The sequence below is a fragment of the Peromyscus eremicus genome, chromosome 5 (assembly GCF_949786415.1).
Source record: "Peromyscus eremicus chromosome 5, PerEre_H2_v1, whole genome shotgun sequence".
NCBI lineage: Eukaryota > Metazoa > Chordata > Mammalia > Rodentia > Cricetidae > Peromyscus > Peromyscus eremicus.
This window is the reverse complement of record NC_081420.1, coordinates 113,055,058-113,073,907: the sequence shown is the minus strand read 5'-3', so window position 1 is coordinate 113,073,907 and position 18,850 is coordinate 113,055,058. Positions and strand designations below refer to the sequence as shown.

At 42.1% G+C, this 18,850-nt stretch overlaps 1 protein-coding gene across 2 annotated transcripts in view; it reads left to right on the top strand.

The window, feature by feature from the left end:
- The window catches only part of Large1 (LARGE xylosyl- and glucuronyltransferase 1), a 535,843-nt gene that overhangs the window by 509,254 nt on the left and 7,739 nt on the right, over window positions 1-18,850 (top strand). For both annotated transcript variants that reach the window (XM_059264258.1, XM_059264259.1), the window contains exons 12-13: window positions 4,317-4,595; window positions 11,555-11,701. In XM_059264258.1, the coding sequence (XP_059120241.1) occupies window positions 4,317-4,595; window positions 11,555-11,701 (426 nt within the window). The remainder of the gene's footprint in view (window positions 1-4,316; window positions 4,596-11,554; window positions 11,702-18,850) is intronic.

Below are 18,850 nucleotides of genomic sequence, written 5' to 3'. Positions count from 1 at the left end.
CTTCAAGTTTCTTTTGTCAGCTCCTTACTCATATGAGCAAAAAAGGAAACTAACTCAGCATTCTTATTTGGGAAGCAGGCAAGAAGGAAGAAAAACTTGGGGTGTTGGTTCTGATCCTAACACCTATCCATTGAATAGTGACCTGGATTGTGGTCAAACTTTGGGGTCAAACAGACTTGAGTGTAAAGTCCCTGTTTGGGTGCCACCTGCCAGGCTCCCAAGGAGGAGGTGTGGAGTCAGTGTGGGAAGAATGGAGACACACACAGGGATGTGTTGATTAAACATTCTCTCTGTCTTTTTAAGAGAAGACCTCTTTTATTTATCCTTCTAATAATGAAACCATTATGTGCCACAAGGCATGTAAAACATGAGTTTTATATAATCAGTCCCCAAGAACTTTCAAGATTACATCAAAATGTTTCCTAACTCCTCTACTCACTTTTTCCTTCCATGTCTGGGGAACAAAGGTTAGTCCCAGGCCATCAATTCTGCACTCAAAGAGCACCACCCTTCCTGACAGGCAAGGTAGAAAACAGCTGGCCTCTGGGATTAGCAAGTGATTAAGTCTTTTCATACTAACTAAAATATTCTGGACCACCATCCTTTGTGGTTACAAGATACTAGACATTGAATCTTATACAAATCCAAAAGAGTTACTTTCATTCTTCAGAGGCCTTATATAGCATGACAAGCATTAAGTTTTCTGGGTTTATTTATAAGTACACCTTCCCCATGTCCCTTTGATCTTATACCAACTATTTTAGACATAAATGTAGACTTTAAGCCTTCTCTGGGTAATCAGATGTTCCCAAGTTTCCTGTAGCCAATGTACCAATGAGTTCCTAATATCATCTATCCATGAAATATTTCCTGGAATCAGTGCCTCTCAAAATATAATCAACAGGATACATTAAGTATTCTGTAGTGGGTTCAGATAAAGTAATTTCTTTTACAGCAGTTGAGGTAGTCATAAGATTATGCTGAGTAGGAGTGAAAGAAGTATAGGAACTTTTATCTGTTTCCATAGTATTCCCATTAGTTTCATTTTTTCACACATTCCCCAGAGGAATTGTTCTCCATCCTCTCATTATTCTCCTATGCCCAAATCACCATGAAAATCCTGGTAGCAACAACAGCAAGACCAAGAAGAGACTCAGAACCAGACATCATTCTGGGGAATAATAGGAGATAGGGTGGAATCTTCTTGCTGGATCTTTGTCATACAGCAAGGAGCTCAACAGGACTCTGCCATATAACAAGCCATCCACTCTACACTCCTGTGCTGATCCTGGCAGATGCATGGGTCCTGACAGTCACCCTTCCAATTTACAGCTGCTTGATTTAAAGAAGTCACTCTCTTCCTTCACTTTGTAGTCACTATGAATATAAAATATGATAACAGCTGGCACCCTACTAGCAGCAGGTAGTAGGAAGTTCATTACAGTATCACATTTTGTAACATCATTGTCCTTGCTGGGAATCTCAGTTTATCAGTTTGCACATTCCTGCTGAAAGTTCAGCTCTAGAGAAGATGAAGCTGACGGCATCATCCAGAAGCAGGCAGTGTGACCCTTTCCATTTGTTCCTCACTGAGGTTCCTGAAAACATTTAGCACCATCTTCCTTAAAGTTCGGCTTATTTTCCATATCAACAGCACCTTTCTCCTGAGAACTTTAAATATTCTGACTATATTTTCATTCCAAAACCTTCATGAACGGTGTCAGATGGTGCCTGCTCCTTGCTTGGGAAATGCAGATTCAAAACCAGAGCTAAGTCACCTTCTCTTGAATCAAACATACCTCTTTCCATCCATGCCTCCAGCAGCTCCTCTATCTATGCAGGAGGAGTCCATCACACTTGCTCTTTACTTTTCAAATCCCAGAGGATTCATAGCCATGGTTCTCCATGGGAGCTCAGTCCCTCCACTCCACAAAAGCACCAATGGAGATCCTCAGGGACCAGGCAAAAGCAGAAGCTTGCTTCAGCAATGAACCCACAAGTTCAGGGTCCATACACCCAGCATCCTTTAAATCAGGTCTCATTGGCCGTGGTTAGCAGGGGACAGAAAGCACAAGGGTATTTTATACTGGTGAGCCTCTTAATCCTTCCCAGTGAAAGAAGCAGCAGATTAGGGCAGTGTCAGCTGACAGAATCACTGAAAGAATTCTCTGGAAGTCCAGGGTGAAGTGCATTGAAGAGAGGCAGGTGTGCCTGTTCTTTTTTTTTGTTTGTTTGGAAGCATATAAATGCATGGCATCAATTTCTTGGTAATTGCCCCCCCCCCCCGATGAAGCAGCACTCTAACCAGGAGACTGCTGAGTATGTGGGTAACTCTTGCTTAGCAGGGGAAAAGCACTGAAATGGGCCTTTTCTGTGTCTTTAGCACAGGCTTTATATACCAGACACTTCTGATGTTCTGATGTCTTTAAAGTAGAATTCTCATAATTGATTGTCAAACCTTGCTGCCTCATTCCTATTGGAGACACCTTTGTTGTTCTTTCTCTGGACTTTGTGTGGCTCCTCTGTCCCCTCAGCTCTTCACAGTAGCCCTGCAAAGTTGTTTTGTGCTTTTCTTTCTGTTGGGTCTGGGTTTTGATTTAGTTTTGTTCGTTTGTTTTGTTTTGTTTTTTCGAGATGGCATCTCACAGTAGAGTCCATAGCCTATCCTTGACCTTACAGCAGTTCCCTTGCCTTAGGCTTCTGAATTGAGGCATGCTTAGCCACCAGGCCCAACTTAGCTTTGCAAAGTTGCTCAGGGCTTCCAGGAGCAGGAACTGCTGAAAACTGAAGATAGCACCACCCCAGGTACCCCACATACACCTGAGTTTCCATTGTCCCTGTATTTTTTCTGTTCTTTTCACCAAACACTAATTTCATTATTTTCTCACCCACTCCAAGACCCCAGTAAGTTATATGTCTTTCTGCCTGCCTGCCTGCCTGCCTGCTTGCCTCCTGTCTGTCTGTCTGTCTGCCCATCTATCTATCTATCATCTATCTATCTATATCTATGTATATAAATATATATATTAAGTCAATAAGTTCACAAATCAAACCTGGAGCCTCAGTTTCTTCAACAGGAAGTTGCACAAGGGGGCTAAGAGAAATCTGAAAGGTGCTTAGCAAACCAGAATGTGTCAATAATTGTAGTTATTTCTCATTTTAATGCTTGTTTGAGTGTTCCTTGGGACCAAGCTTCTGAGGATGGTCAGTGTTTTAGGAGACCCATAAGCTTTTCTAAGCCTTTGCTGAGAAAGAACATCATAAATTTGGACTAGAAGAGTTCAGATGTTATACTATAGTCCCACACATACTCAGCCCATTCATTTTGCAATATGTATTCTGTCTTACTATGACAAAATACTTGAGGCTAAGTACTTACAAAGAAAAGAAATCCATTTACTTCACAGTATTAAAAGCTGTAAATCCAAAATGTAGGAGCCTGTTCAGACTCTGATGAACTGGGTGTTTGACAGGGGAACAGAAATGCATGTGAATCTTGGGAACCAAAGGACCCCCTTTGCTATCAAAACATGACAAAAAATCAAAATGTAAAACAGCTTCACATAGAAAAGCAATCAAGAACCTCTCTCTGTGTGTCTGTCTGTCTGTCTCTTCTTGTTCTTTTTTGGGGGGATTGTTTTTTTTGAGACAAAGTATCTCTCTGTTTTGTTCTAGAACTCACTATGTAGACCAAGCTGGCTTTGAACTCACAGAGATCCACTTGCCTCTGCCTCTCAAATGCTGGAATAAAAGGTGTGCTCCATTATGCCCACCTTCACTTGTCTCTTAAATGAAAGGCACTGGACTTCCAAAAGAAAGCAAGACCTCTGGTGAGAAAGGAAGCCAAGGGAGTAATTTTTTAATAGTTTTAATTTTTAATTAAGTAATTTAATAATTCCCACACTGGCAGGAAAACTACCCTTATCCCTTCTAAGTGTAGCACCCCACATGACTGAGGTACTTTCCCCTCAGTCCTGTCTCTTAAAAGTCTCAACAATACCACACAGAGGACCTGGCTTCCAACACATGAACCCTGGGGGAAAAGCCAGCCAAGCCATAGCACCTTTGAGGATGAATCTGAAGCCTAGAGTGGGTGGGGATGAATGTGCGGCTTAAAATGGGAAACACGTCACACAGTCAGCTGCAAGCAGAGGAAGACTAGAATCAACAAGGTGGGTGTTCTGTGTCTGTTTTACTGGTAAGAAATTTAGTCATATTTAGTCAAAATTTGGATTTGCAGCTGATTGACCAGGACATGTTAGAAACAGAGGCTCAAAAGTGGCATGCTGATGCTGCTTTCTTCCCCTCTCTTCCAGACTCCAGATGCTAGAGGCCATCTGTAAGCACTGGGAGGGGCCCATCAGCTTGGCCCTCTACCTGTCCGACGCAGAAGCTCAGCAGTTCCTCCGCTACGCCCAGGGATCCGAGGTGCTCATGAGCCGCCACAATGTGGGCTACCACATTGTGTACAAGGAGGGTCAGTTCTATCCTGTCAACCTCCTACGCAACGTGGCTATGAAGCACATCAGCACACCCTACATGTTCCTATCTGACATTGACTTCCTGCCCATGTATGGGCTCTATGAGTACCTCAGGTAAGGACCCCAGTGGACCTGGCTACTCTGTCCACTCTTCAGGCTGGTAGCCACATAGGATAATGAAGAGCTAGACCTGAAGATCCTCAGGACCATTGTCTAGTTTGCCACTTAGCTTTTATAGGTAAGGCCACTGCAACCCCAAAAGGGGCAGGGGCCTGCCCAAAGATTGTTCCTGCCTACAGGTTTGGAAGGTGCATACAAAGTTCTATTATACCATGCGTAGACTGGACCTGAGCTTCCATTGTGGCATGTTAATTTGGTCTAGAAAGTTCCCTTTTGCTCAAAAAGCCTGCCTCTCTTCCAATTTTACAGCAAACAGGCTTCCTGTAACCATTCTCAAAAGATCACCGCCTGCTCTTTAAAACAAACCTAAGTAATAATGATGCCTAACATGTATTGAAGCACTTGATGTGTACCAGAAAGTGATTGACAGATAAGATCTCATTCTGTTTCCTCCTCTCATAGTCCTTGCCACAGATCATATTGTTGTCTTCATTTTACAAATGGAAAACTGCAGAACAAGACTGGAAGATGCTGGCCTATCTTGCATAGCTAGAGCAGAGGGAACTAGGGAGTCAACAACACAGTTCACCTAATCTCAGAACCATATGAATCTCCTCCAGTGTCCTTTTCCACCTATCCCTACATGGCAGGGCAGAAAGGAGTACACTAGTACAAGGCTGGGTGGCTCTATAGGGAATTACGTTTATTGCAGCATCATAAACAGTATGAATCGAAAGGGACTATAGAATCCATACAGCTTGAAACTGGCCCCACAACATTGTTAAAGGGTCCTTTTCCAACTGTCATTTGTCAGCATGGATTTCCTCTGTGTCTAAGATAGTGCCTGCTGGGATCCACATATTCCTAAAGATGGTTTATACATCTTATCCTTTTAAGATGTACATACTAAACCTCAAAAGCATGTGAGGCTGCTTGGTGTTGCATCATAGGCCAATAAGGCTTGGAGAGGCAAAACAGCAGGCTTGAGTCTGGAGAACTTGGAGCCACAGAACTTGAAGCAGTATCTGACAGGCCCCTCTCTCAGACCTTGCCTAACTGCTCTGGGGTTTCTGGCTGCCCCACGATATGATCTCTACAGATCAACACACAAACCCTTTCTCTCCTGCCCTTCCCCTTTTCCTTCCCTCTCCCCTTTTCCTTCCTCCCTTCCTCCCTCTCCAGAAAGGGAAGACATCCTACATTCTCTATTCAATCTCTGGCTCATTAGAGTTCCATTACAAGGTGTTGTTTAAGGTAGCATGATATCAGTCCCTTCCTGGTAAGCAAGGAAGAGCCCCATCAGCTGTCAGGGAACCAAAGAGTGACTGACCCCAAGCAATATAACCTTTCACCACAGAAGTGGATGGAGCTGTGATGCAAAGCCCTGTGAGTGAATTAGGGCTCCTGACTCTGCCAGACTTCATTCATTGATTTTTCTCCAGGTCTAGCTCCAGCTGGGTGACAAAATTCCAGTATGTAGTACAAGGCACACCCCAACCCATGTAATCAGAAGAAATTCTCAGCTCTGCCTTGTCCCTGTCAGCTTGGGAATTTTGACAGTTAGCAAGATGCTAGGCTACATACTGGAGAAATAGCTAGATAGTTAGGGCCATCCTCAGCTTAGACTGAGAAAAGAGAGGCTGGAGGACTGTGCTCTGCCTATCCTTCACCTTCTAGGATTTTCCTAAGAAGACCCAAGGGGTCTTTAACCACAATAAATTGAAAGTAAACTGGCCCTACTCTTGTCTCAGTGGCCGATTTCCCAACTTTACCTGATGGCAGCATGTTTTACAACAAAGCACATAGGAATAGGTGTTTATGTTTCCTTCCTATGTGTCATTGGACAAAGACTTAAAATTGCTAGTGGAGACCATACTCAGTGCTAGGCAACATGTGTTACCACCAGCTTTTTTAATTAGCTCAAGGGTCACCACATGAATCTCATCAGGAATTTTGGGATATTGCATATTGCCCCTCAAATTCCATCACTTTCTTTACAGACTTTGCCCAGGAAGGGTACTATTCAAAAGACTCCATAGGCCTATTTAAACAAGAGCCATCTCCCCAGGTATGGAATTACCTCTCTGTTGGAACAGGATTGGAATTACTAGCTTTTTATATTTTTCCAGAGGATCTGAATTTTCATGTATTTTAATATTAGCAAATAATTGGGAGCTGGAGAAATAGCTCAGCAGTTAAGAGCACTTGTTGCTCCTTCAGTTCCCAGTACCCACATGGTAGTTCACAGCCATCTATTACTCCAGAGAGCTGGCCTTCTCTTAAACTCAAGGTACATTGGAGAGCAATATGCTATTACTGGTTTAAGATGAGATTAAGGGTCCTATTTGCTGAAATATCTGTGGTGTCCAAGAAGGCCAGCAGACCCTGGCAGAGAGCCACTTTTCACACGTAAATCGAACAAAAATGTTTTATCCAAACTCTGTTAACCTTCAGATAGTAATACCACAAATACGACACACTGGAAGCCCTGCCTTCTGAGTTGAACATTTCTACAGGTGACTAAACTTAGGTTCCAGGGAAATGAAGGAACAATATCAGAGAGAAGATAAAGTGGCCTTCATCTGCACAGTTTGCTCATTGGAAAGCAAGAGCCAGGTCACCCTTGCACCCCAAACTCGTGCTCATGTCACACTTCTTGAGGGCTTTTTTCATCTTAAAAAAAAAAAGCTCAGCATTGTAGCAGCTTAATTGGAAAATAATAGTCAGGTCTATGCATAGGCAGAGCTGCAGTTTCACCAAAGTCTCTTCTAGCCCTTACCTGTGTCTGGTAAAGCAGCTGTTAGAGACACAGTTTCCACTCTTGATTGCACAACTGTTAAATAAGGTCAAGGGGCATGGAAAAACCACACAGACCTGCATTTGAACAAGTACATGACTTGGGGCAGCTTGCTCCATTTCTCAACACTACTTTTTCTTACCTAATGAAGGAGCACTAACAGCCCACTGCTGGGTCATAGTAGGTGCTCCACAGGAGTTAATTCTCTATCCCATGGCAGGCGCACAACTGTCAGTTTGGAACTAATTTGCCAGTCTTCACCTCAGGATCTCCCCTTGCAAATATCCCACCACCTTCAGGACAGTTGGGTATCTGCATGGAACTATCTCATTCTTTTCTCTCATGGACATGAGAAACTGACAAATGATCTCTGATATATAATGATGTATCCACAGAAACTATACTTAAGACTTTGAATTTTGCTCTTTTTCCCAGGTAGCAATCAGCATATAATCTTCTCTTGATGCTATGCTGAACAGTGACAGAAGTTCCCAGACAGCTGTGTGGTCACAGAGGACAACTGATCTGACACTCCACATGTGCATGCGACTAAGCTATGTTGTTAGCTAGATCAGGTGTAGTAAATGGACTTCCCACATACCATGCTTTCAATGTATAATGAGTATATCAGGATGTGACTCCGTTTTAACTGAAGGAGCATCTATCCTTCCATATGAGTTGCTTTTCTGTGGCTATGATAAAGTTCCACAATCAAAGGAAGAAAGGGTGTGTTTGGGCTTAAGGTACCAAAGGGCTATGCATCCATCATGGCAGAGAGGCATAATAGCAAGTAACAGGCATGATTACTGAAGCAGGAAGCTAAGAGCTTTCAACTCTACCACAGGCACAAAGCAGAAAGAGCATACTGAAAGTAGGTGAGGCTTTTAATCTCAAAACCTGAACTCAGTTACATAAACACAAATCTCCCCAAAACAGTACCACCAGCTGGAGACTAATGCCAGAGACTGTGAGGCATATTTCTCACTCAAACCACCACACCTCCTTAGGGAACATTTACTTGGACTTGGTATCTAACTACCTTCACATTCCTTGTCTGTGACTTGAAGTTAATCCTATTTCTTCCTCATGAGTCTTGGAAAGGCTAGAGGTGATAGGATATTCTTCCCATGACCATGCAGTGCATATCTGGTATGGCAGGCTGTGACAAAGCACAGAGTAAGCATCATCCCTGCATGTTTGAGGTTTTTAATCTGATTGTATGTGCTGCCACCTCTGTTGTTACCATTATCATTATCATTAATGGTATGATAATGGATGTTAAAATAGAATTGCAGGAGCTGAAAATACATCTGGTAGATGTGGGTGGGCATAGAAGACCTCAAAAAGAGCTGATAGCTAAGATTAAGTTTAAAGGTCAGTGGAGCTAATGGCAGGAGATGTCAGGATACCTAGGACTCAAGAGCAGCTGGTATGGCTGATAGATTTAAGGGCAGAGGTGATAGAGGGTGAGATAGCCAACTGTTTCACAACCAGGACTGTTCACACCATGGGACTGGAGAGGTTTCCATCATTAGTCACCTGCAAACTTCTCATTCCTGATCATTACCTACAAGCCATTGCTGATCAATACCTACATGGTATTTATTTCCATTGCCTTCCCTGTATTTATGTTCTAGGTAACAAACATGGTATCCTGGCTGACATTATTTACCTTGTAGCATAAGGGAGTAAATAGTCAGTGTAATTCCACTCTTTCTAAGGGTACATATAACTGCCTTCTTTCACATTTCCTCTGGTGTGTAGTAGAGTGAGTGTAGAAATATGAACGGGGTAAGAGAGGTAACAAGTGAGTCAGGCTGGGTGTCTGCTAAGACACCTTAACTAGGAGGCATTTCCTTGGGTCCATACATCCTTTTAATTCTATTATATCTATAATATTTAACATTTATTGAGCACTTCCTATGTGCCAAGCACTGTTACAATCCCCCTGTATATATTTTAGCAGAACAGCACCACAATTCATTTTACTGATGAGGGTACTCAGGCTAAATCTCCCATCTCAAGGCTCAGCATTGCTACCTGTGTTCCTGGTACCCTATGAGCCTTTCCAGAAGTGCTCTCTGTTTGGCCAACTAATTGATCCAGGCGCCGATGGGCCCATGTCCAAATTCATCACTGTGACCATAACCATCAAACCAGCTTGCACATAGAGGTCTATGCATTGAGGGCTATATTGACCTTTGCCTGAGGATACTAAGTGCACATCCTACTAAACCTTGGGGCCCCAGGGTTTGCTCAAGAGTACCAGCTGGTAAATGTCTAGGTTGGATCTGAATTCAGGACACCTGCAACAGAACTATGCTTCTGGTAGACTCTGCTGTAACCTACAACCCACATTTTAACTCAGTGCCCACATGTGGCAAGCTTTCTATGATTTCTAGCCATTGTTGCTAACACTGAAAGATGAACATTCACTTGAGATGTTGAGGATTTTAAGAGATGATAGAGAATAGAGGCTACAGGGCAGAGCCAGGCTCATGGTCAATAAGCTGTAGCTATCATCATCATCATCATCATCATCATTGTCATTAAGTTTTACTCTCCAAAGTTCATTCTTAGATGCTCTTTCTCACGTACTCTTCTGTGACTGATAGGCCCTCCCTCTGGGTATGTCATCAGTTAAAATCACCCATCTTGCTGGGGCTTGGGAGAACCTCCTGCTGGTAGATGACCTTGATTGTCTGACCTCGTCCCTCATGGGTTTGTTTTGTGGCTTTGACTGTCTGGCATCATTCCTTATGGCTCTGTCTTGTGGCTACCCTCTCAACCTCTATTATCTCTCTGCCTCCCTCCCTCCTCCTCCTGCTCAAGAGCTCTGTGCTTATATCTGCTCTTTTAAGCTCTATGCCCAATGTCTATGTATCTGGCTTCATTCATATGTATTAGTTGTAGAATATGTTATCTTAGTCCTCTTAATACCCACATACATAAAGCATCAATTGCTATAAAGATATAGAAACAAAAGCCAAGAGAACTAAGAAAATTGCCTATGATTATACAATTACAGAAGTGCTAGAGTCCAGATAGAATAAGTAATTCTTGTCTCACAGTTCAGACTCCCCTCAAACTCAGATCCCATGGGAGGTATCAGACCACTTTGTTGAAAACCTTGTTAGTTATCTCTTCTTAAAACAGAAGAATAAATGGTCATGCTCCCCTATGGTAAACATATAGCTGGAATGAAAAAGCAACTGTCCCCATGTGCTGGTCACAGGCTTCCTAGCATATTCTGGAATCCACTACTGTTGATTTTATTTGCACCCTACATAACAGCCTCCACATGCACTGATAGTATTGGCTTATTCCCACAACAGCTTGAAGTCAAACCCCACCCAGATACATAGAAAGACCCAGACAGATGATAACCCTCACAACCAGTGTTTTCTGGTCAAAATGCAACAGTGCTTTCTCATTTTTATGGACCTCCAAGATACATTGATTTCCTGATTTTATTTTCACAAAGAGAACACTGAGCTGGGTTTGTGATAGATGTCTATACCCATGGCCTTGGGAGGAAAAATCCTTTTTTTGAGGGGTGTGCTGAGTGAGTAGAATGCTTAAAAATAGGGTCTGGAATTAGATAGTTAATCCTTTGCTGGAAACTGGCAAGTAGCTTGAATCCTATTTTCAGAAAATTTGTGACTAGTGTGACTCCTAGAGAGGTCTAATTGGAAAACATGGATTTTCTCTCCCAACTCCTAACCATCCATTAGGAAAAGGGCTAGCTGCTGATTCTTTCCTATAAACCATATGTGTTAGTTTGCTTTCTATTTCAAAAGCAACTCAGCAGACAGAAGCGGTCCTTCAGCTTAGAGCTTACAGTTCTTTATGAAAGGAAGTCAGAGCAGGAGTTCGAGACAAAAACCTGGAGACAGGAAGGCGTGGAGGAATGCTGCTTACTGGCTTGCTCCCAGGCTCATATCCAACTACCTTCTTAACCTCCCAGGACCACCTGACCAGAGATAGGAACACCCACAGTAGCCTGGACCCTCCCATATCAATCGTTAATTAAGAAAATGCCCCGTAGACATGCCCACAAGCCAGTCTGATGGAGGCTGGCCATTAGTCATTCTTACAAGATAAAACTTGACGTGACATCAAAGGCACCTTATATCTCTGCCTACCTCTCTTTCAGGAAGTCTGTCATCCAGCTTGACCTTGCCAACACCAAGAAAGCAATGATTGTGCCCGCATTTGAGACACTGCGCTACCGACTCTCTTTCCCCAAGTCAAAAGCAGAGCTGCTGTCAATGTTGGACATGGGGACTCTATTCACATTCAGGTGAGTGACCCTCACAGCAGTCATCTGGGGTTTCCAAGGGACCTTTCTCCCAGGACACCAGATGTCAAAGATGTTGGCAAAGAAGTCAGTGTGTTATATTGTGTCCAGTATAAAACCAAAGAGAGATGTTCAGCCCAGTGTCCTTGGGACTCTGTCTGCCCTCTCTCCCTGACATGTTATTTACTTTGCTTTATACATGGATGGTAGGCACTGTGTCCAGATGGGAAGAGAGTTTTTCTGGGACAAGAAGTCACACATTTATTTTCATACTTTAAAAGAAATGACAAATTCCATTTAGGGCTTTTTCACTATCCCTTAGGCTCAGAGTTCTGTCTTTGGTATCTGTTCTCTAGAGGAACAGAACTAATAGAATAAATATATATTTAGAATGAATTTATTAGATTACTATGTGCAATACAATCAGATTGGTCCAACAACAGCTGTCTCTATTGGAAAAGCCAAGAATCTAGTAGTTGCCCAGTCCAGGAGGCTGATACCACAGCAATACCAACCTTATGCCAAAGTACTGGAAGATTCTTACTCTAAAGTACACATTGGAAGCCTGAAGAAGTTCGTTCTAATATCACAGAAGGAGCTGGTAGATAAATTGGTCAGAAGAGTGAAAGCCAAGTGAGCAGAAAGCTTTCCTTGTTTCAGGTCTGGCTACTGCCAGAAGGCGGCACCCACATTTAGGGAAGGTATCAAGACAATCCCCATATAGACATTCCCACAGACCAACCCAATGTGTACAATCCTTGTGTCAAGTTGACAATTAAAACCATCACAGTGCATTAGTGCTCTTGGTAAGTGGGTTTCTCTCTGAGATCCCTGGTGCAATTTCTTTCTTTTTCTTTTTCTTTCTTTTTTTTTTTTTTGTGTGTGTATGTACATGTGTGTGTGTGTGTGTGTGCACACATGTAGGTGAGTAGTCTAATCTCTAAGCTGTTAAGGCATGGATCAGGCATCTAAATTCATCACCTAAAAATTACAGTCATCTATGGGACTCCAAAGTTGCACACAACTGATGTAAGATCCTACTTCTCTGCTGCCCAGTTACAGCTTTGAGCAAAGCCATTGGTTTTCTCATTCCCAGACCCCAAGGCCTGAATAGGCATTCAGGGAGCTATGCTATATCCAGAGTGCCCCAGCAATCATCTACACAAATATTAATGGGCTCCATCTCCTGGGAACAGGCTCTAACATTCTAAGTGTGGCAATCAGGACTAGAGGAGTAGAAATCCTGCTGATAGAAATCCAGATAGAACAGTATGAAAACATCAATTGCATCTCCCTGTTTCTGCTGAGATTTCACATTCTTCCATTTCATACAATGTAGAAATGACCACTCCTTCTCTAAGTTAAAAAAGCATGCAGTTTTGAGCAGCCTGAATTATGCTCAAGGACTTTAAGCATAACAACTGGGTTGTCATGATACTATAAAACCTCTGAAAGGCTTTCTCAAACTGATTGTGAGTAAGGATATTCATTCCATAGCACCATAATTATTCATCTTCATATTTTATGGGGAGTGGAGAGCTCCTAGTGAAGCCAGGACTCAATATCCAGCCTTGGTCTTCCATCCAGATCTCTAGAAAGGAATCTAGAAGAGTTCATCCCCCAAAGCCATCCCTTCCTATTTCCCAGAAAATTCATGCTTCAGTGTACCAGGCATTGGGATGAACATAATCCTTACAACAAATATGAAGTGGATACTAATTCCTATTTTGTGGTGAAGACACTGAGCCTATGAGAGTTCAAATAATCTTCTCAGTGACACATGGCTGATAAGTGGCAGAATGAGGATTCAACCTGAGGAAGCTCCAGGCTTGTGTTCTTAACTAAAAAAGCACTGGGCTGCTGACAATCCCTTCATTTTCATGCCACTTCTTGTTTAAGAACACAAAATCACAAATTGGTTCTGGAAATTGAGATTTGAGACCAAATCTTCATGTGAGTCTCCCACAGTCACTGTAGCTCAATATCTGAATGCTTGGGAAATTTCCAAGGTTTTCCACCTGCCATCTTCAACCCCAGGACATGTGAGAACTCATTTCACTGTCGTATTTAAGGGCATGAGAGGTGGGATCTAGCCTGCTGTATCCATGATTATACTGCTCTGACCAATAGCTTGCAAGCCACCATGCCAAGTGCTAAATTACAGACCTCCCCTCTGAGAAGTTGCTTTTGTCAACTGCTCTCCAAGGAAACCTCCTTACCATACCTGGCATGAGAAGTTCCTACACTGCTCTTCATCCTCCAGGAACATGGTGCTCAGAGTGTGTATGGCCCCTGGGCCAATAGCATCACATTTACTGGGACCTTGTTATGAATACAGTTTCGGACCATAAACGCTGCTGTTAAAACTAGTCCTTCACATGTCTCAAGTTTAAGAACATGGCTCAGAGAGCTCAGCTCTTTCTTCCCCATAACATTATCTCTGGTGTACTGGGTAACCCCACTCATCATCTCAGCTCTGCTTTTGAGGTTGCCTGGTATTTCTAGACCCTGTGGTCTAGTGTCTGCTGAACTGACAGTGAACAGGAAGTTCCCCGGGCAGTCTTTAGACTGTGATGTGAGCCTGTGTGTTGTTGATTGTAACTTTACTTCATTCTGTTCTGTCCAGCCATTTGGCAAGCTGTAAGCAGTCCAGAAAGAGTGAATAGAATCTGCTTCCCTAGCCAGATAAGCAGAATTGATTCAGCTGTCCCTGGCCTCCCTTTCTCTTTTATTTCCCTTCTTTTTCATATTGTATAGTAGGTCAAGAGTTCAGATTCTAAGGATGGATAACAAAGGAAATGGTCATAAATCTCTTGATATCACAGAAAGCAAGACCATTGTGAACTGACATCATATTTAGGAGCCAAACATAAATAATGAGACCATGCTCACTCTTTGAAGAATTAACTATTAGGATGTGTCAGTCACTGTCACGAGTACTTTATGAGAATTACTCCATAATAAAAGTTGGTATTATTATCTCTTGGTTTACCAGGAGAAAGTAACAAAGTATTTAACCTGTCCACAACTGCTAAATGAAAGGATGTGAACCCAGGCAAGCTGCCATCAACAGCCATTATTTTTAACCATTTTGTTTAACTCCCTAGCAGGGTACCAGCATTTATGGAGTACCTTCTGCATGCTAGTCCTGTGCCAGAGTTTCTAGAATTGTCCCACTTAAGCTCCTGGACAGTTTATCATGATAGGTATGATTTTTCCCAGCCCACATGGGAGGAAACTAAAGCCCTATTAAGGTACTTCATTTTTCAGGGTCTGCTGTTCCTACATGGCAGAACTGGGATTTGAACCTTGGTCCAGAGTACCTACTGTGCTATGCTTGGAACCTAATATAAAGTCCAAGTCTTCACTTATGCTGTGTCTGTTCTGTCAAAGGCACCAGATATCAAAACTGCCTGGTCAACAAATTCTATTTTCAACAAAATAGAAAATCAACTGCTTCATGCCTGATTTTTAGATTAGATCTGTGATCTAATTGACATCTCACAATATCCTTTCCATGCTCCATTAAAGTAGCAGAATCTCTTCCCCCAGCCCCCTTCTCTCTCACATATCTCGAGTTAGTGAACATTGGTACATTGATGGAAGCAAAGCTCAAGTCCCTGCCTTCCTCCAGCCTGTCCATCCCACCCAGCAACACATTGAGTCTGCTGGGGATGGTTTCATGATAGTCTAGCAGAAGTCCATCCTCTTTGATGAAACAAAGAATTAGGTTAGAGTTTCAGCCCTGCCACTGGAAGGACACCTGCCTTGGGGCATTCGCTATCATAGCCGTTCTTGCTTTACAGAGATGTTCCTAAGGAGATTAGAGAAGCCCCTTATCTGTATTCTTCTCTCCTGCAGCTAAGCTATTGGGTCTCACCCTTCCTATCTTCCTTTCATTTCACAAAGCTTTTCCATCTACCCCTGGTGTCCTAGTTAGGGTTTCTGTTGCTGCGACAAAACACCATGACAAAAAGCAAGTTGGAGAGGAAAGGATCTATTTGGCTTATGCTTCAACATTGATGTTCATCACTAAAGGAAGTCAGGACAGGAACTCAAACAAGGCAGGATCCTGGAGTCAGGAGCTGATACAGACGCCATGGAGAGGTGCTGCTCAATGGCTTGTTTCTCCTGACTTACTCAGCCTGCTTTCTTATAGAACCCAGGACCACAAGTCCAGGAATGGCACCACCCACCATGGCTGGGCCCTCCCCCACTGATCACTAATTGAGAAAATGCCTTACATCTGGATCTCATGGAGGCATTTCCTCAACTGAAGCTTCTTCCTCTCTGATAAGTCTATTGTGTCAAGTTGCTACACAAAACTAACAAGTACACCTGGGTACCATCTTTCCTAACCCCTTTTTGTTGCCCCTACTGTAGCTTCATTTCACTCCCTGCATCCACCTTCCCCATGACTTGCAGTGACAAAGTCCCACCCCATTCAATAGTCTATCTTTCAGACACCTCTCAAATTTTAGATTCTCCATCCATTCTCACATCATGAAGTTGGATGCACAGAAGAGAACAGAGCATCAACCTATATGGGATGCTCCCTGATATGGGAGGAGAGAGCCTTGGATCTTAGAGCTGACAGGAAATCTTCTGAGATGAGTTGGGAAAGGGGAACCTAAGAAGGAATGTGGTACATTACGAGACATAGAGTATGAACAGAGTCCTAATCTGAAGAGGTTTCAGCCTCAACCCCTTTCTCCTTCTACTCTTGTATGAGTGTTGAGGGCAGTGGCATACAAGCTGGCCTTTGGGCTAGGCTACCTGGGCTTTATTACTATTTGCAACCCAGCATTGGGTACATTTTTAGAATTTAAAACAATATGCATCTACAGCATTTAAAATAGTCCCAACCCATAGTATATGTCTAACAAATACAATTTTCTGATTGTTGTGCACTCATTCATTTCTCACTGCCATATTAACAAATTACCACAAACACAACATTGTAAAGAAATTCAGACTCACAACTTTACTGTCTCTGTCAGCTTGTGTAGAGTAACCAGCTCTCTGCCTAGGGTATCCCTGGATGGAAAGCAGATGTCTGAAGCAATACAGGTCTCTGCCAGTGCCACATGATTCTCTTCCTGTTGGCTGGATGCTGATAAGGTTTCTTCCCTTGTTACCACAGGGAGAGGTCTTCATCCTACTAGCTTTTGGACATGTATCCCTGTAGAAGTAACCATCTTATTAAATAAGAAACACAGAGCCAATGTAAAGATGAAAGCCCAAGAGGTCAGAGCTAAGAACTTTACCCTTCCTGCTTCAGCTATCCTCTCCAGCCAAGAGACCTACTTCCTGTGTTTTTGTCTTTATATAGACTTTCTGTTCTGCCTTCTCATTGGTTATAAACCCAACCACATGACCACCTTGTCACTGCCTGTCTGTACAGACCTGCAGGTCTTCTATGGTTGGTATTGAGATTGAAGGTGTGGGTCTCCAATGCTGGCTGTATCCTTGAACACACAGAGATTTACTTAGCTCTGCCTACCAAGTGCTGGGATTAAAGGTGTGTACCACCACTGCCCAGCTTTTGCTATGGCTCTAATAGCTCTGACCCCCGGGCAACTTTGTTTATTAACATACAAATAAAATCACATTTCAGTACAAATAAAATATCACCATATTTCCCCTTTTCTATTTTAATAAAAAGAAAAAAGGAAAAAGGTTATAACTAACATAAGAAAAACTATATACAAAAGTACAATAACTATATAACAATGTCTAGTCCATTTGTATTTGACAAATTCAGAGAAAATAATTCCATTATCTATCCTATTTTGGTAAGTCCAAAATGTACCTAACTCACTTTCTATCTTAACTAATCTTCAACTATAACTAACTAATCTTCAACTATAACTAACTAATCTTCAACTCCCTCAGAGACCCAAGAAGGAAATAATATTACCTAACAAAAATAAAAACAGGAAGTACATGCAAGCAACTTCCAAAAAATTGTGAGTTGACAGAAACAGCCAGCTGCCTGGACAGTCACCTGAGGTTTCTCCACAGTGTTGGGGCATCAGTTCAGCATATAGGCTTAGTGTATCTGACAGACTCATTTGTGAAGGAGGATGTAAACAAGGTCAATAGTTCGACCTCACATTGGGTGAGAGCAGTCCATGTACCAGAAACACTTGAATTCTACTAGTGTCCTGTCATGATTCAGGATTTTAAATTCTGTAAATTGTTGATGTTTTTTAATTCAGCTGTCCATTCTTCTTGGCTGTGTATATGTGGCTTCATCTCAGCATCCCGTTCTTCTCCACATCCCTCTATCAAATGCCAGTCTACTATTGAGAGGCGTGAGCTTAGTTACTCTTCAGTTTCAGCTGCTATTCCACTGCACATCAAAAGTCATCGGCCCACTGCCTGTTCAGCTGCCTTCGAAGAAAAGGGCACTGTACCTTTTCCAGATTGCAAAGGCCACTTCAGGGATGGTGCCATATATTATCCTGGCCTCAGAAGATGCCTTTTGATAAAGCCATAACCACACTTGTTTTGGCAAGAATCAGTAGTCCTTTTTTCATGTCTTGTCTGTCCATTTTGTCCTGTTGACTCGAGGATACTTTGTTGTCCAGTGGCTAACTTTTGCCACAATGAAAGTTAACTCCATATGCAGCTTCTTCAATGCCCATATTTTCTCTGAAGTAGATTGGTACTGCCAGGAGCTGACATGTCTCCAAAAAGAAAAATTTTCTAAGTTATTAAAACATTTTAAGTGCCATATTCTATAGATCTCTGAAGGGTTTGAAGATGACCTGTCTATCTAAAATATATCTGCTCAATTTTTAAAACACACCTAATATGACTACAAGTTCTATTATAATGTCTAACTACTAACTTTCATTTCTTTTTATCCTAATAGTTGGTAATAATAACATTTAAGGATCAGAAAATTGCATTATTTGTTAAATGAACAGTATAAGTACAATTAGAAATATACATATAGCATTTTCTAACAATATCAATTTCAATATATATAATTTGTATATAATATAAAACAATCCAATCCAATGTAAAGTATTTAAAACTAGTAATTGTCTTTTTCTTTTTTTCTTTTTTTTAAAACAAGAATCTTAAATCTAATGCCCTTTTCCTAACCCTTGGCAACAACTTGTAACCAACCCCCTAAACAAT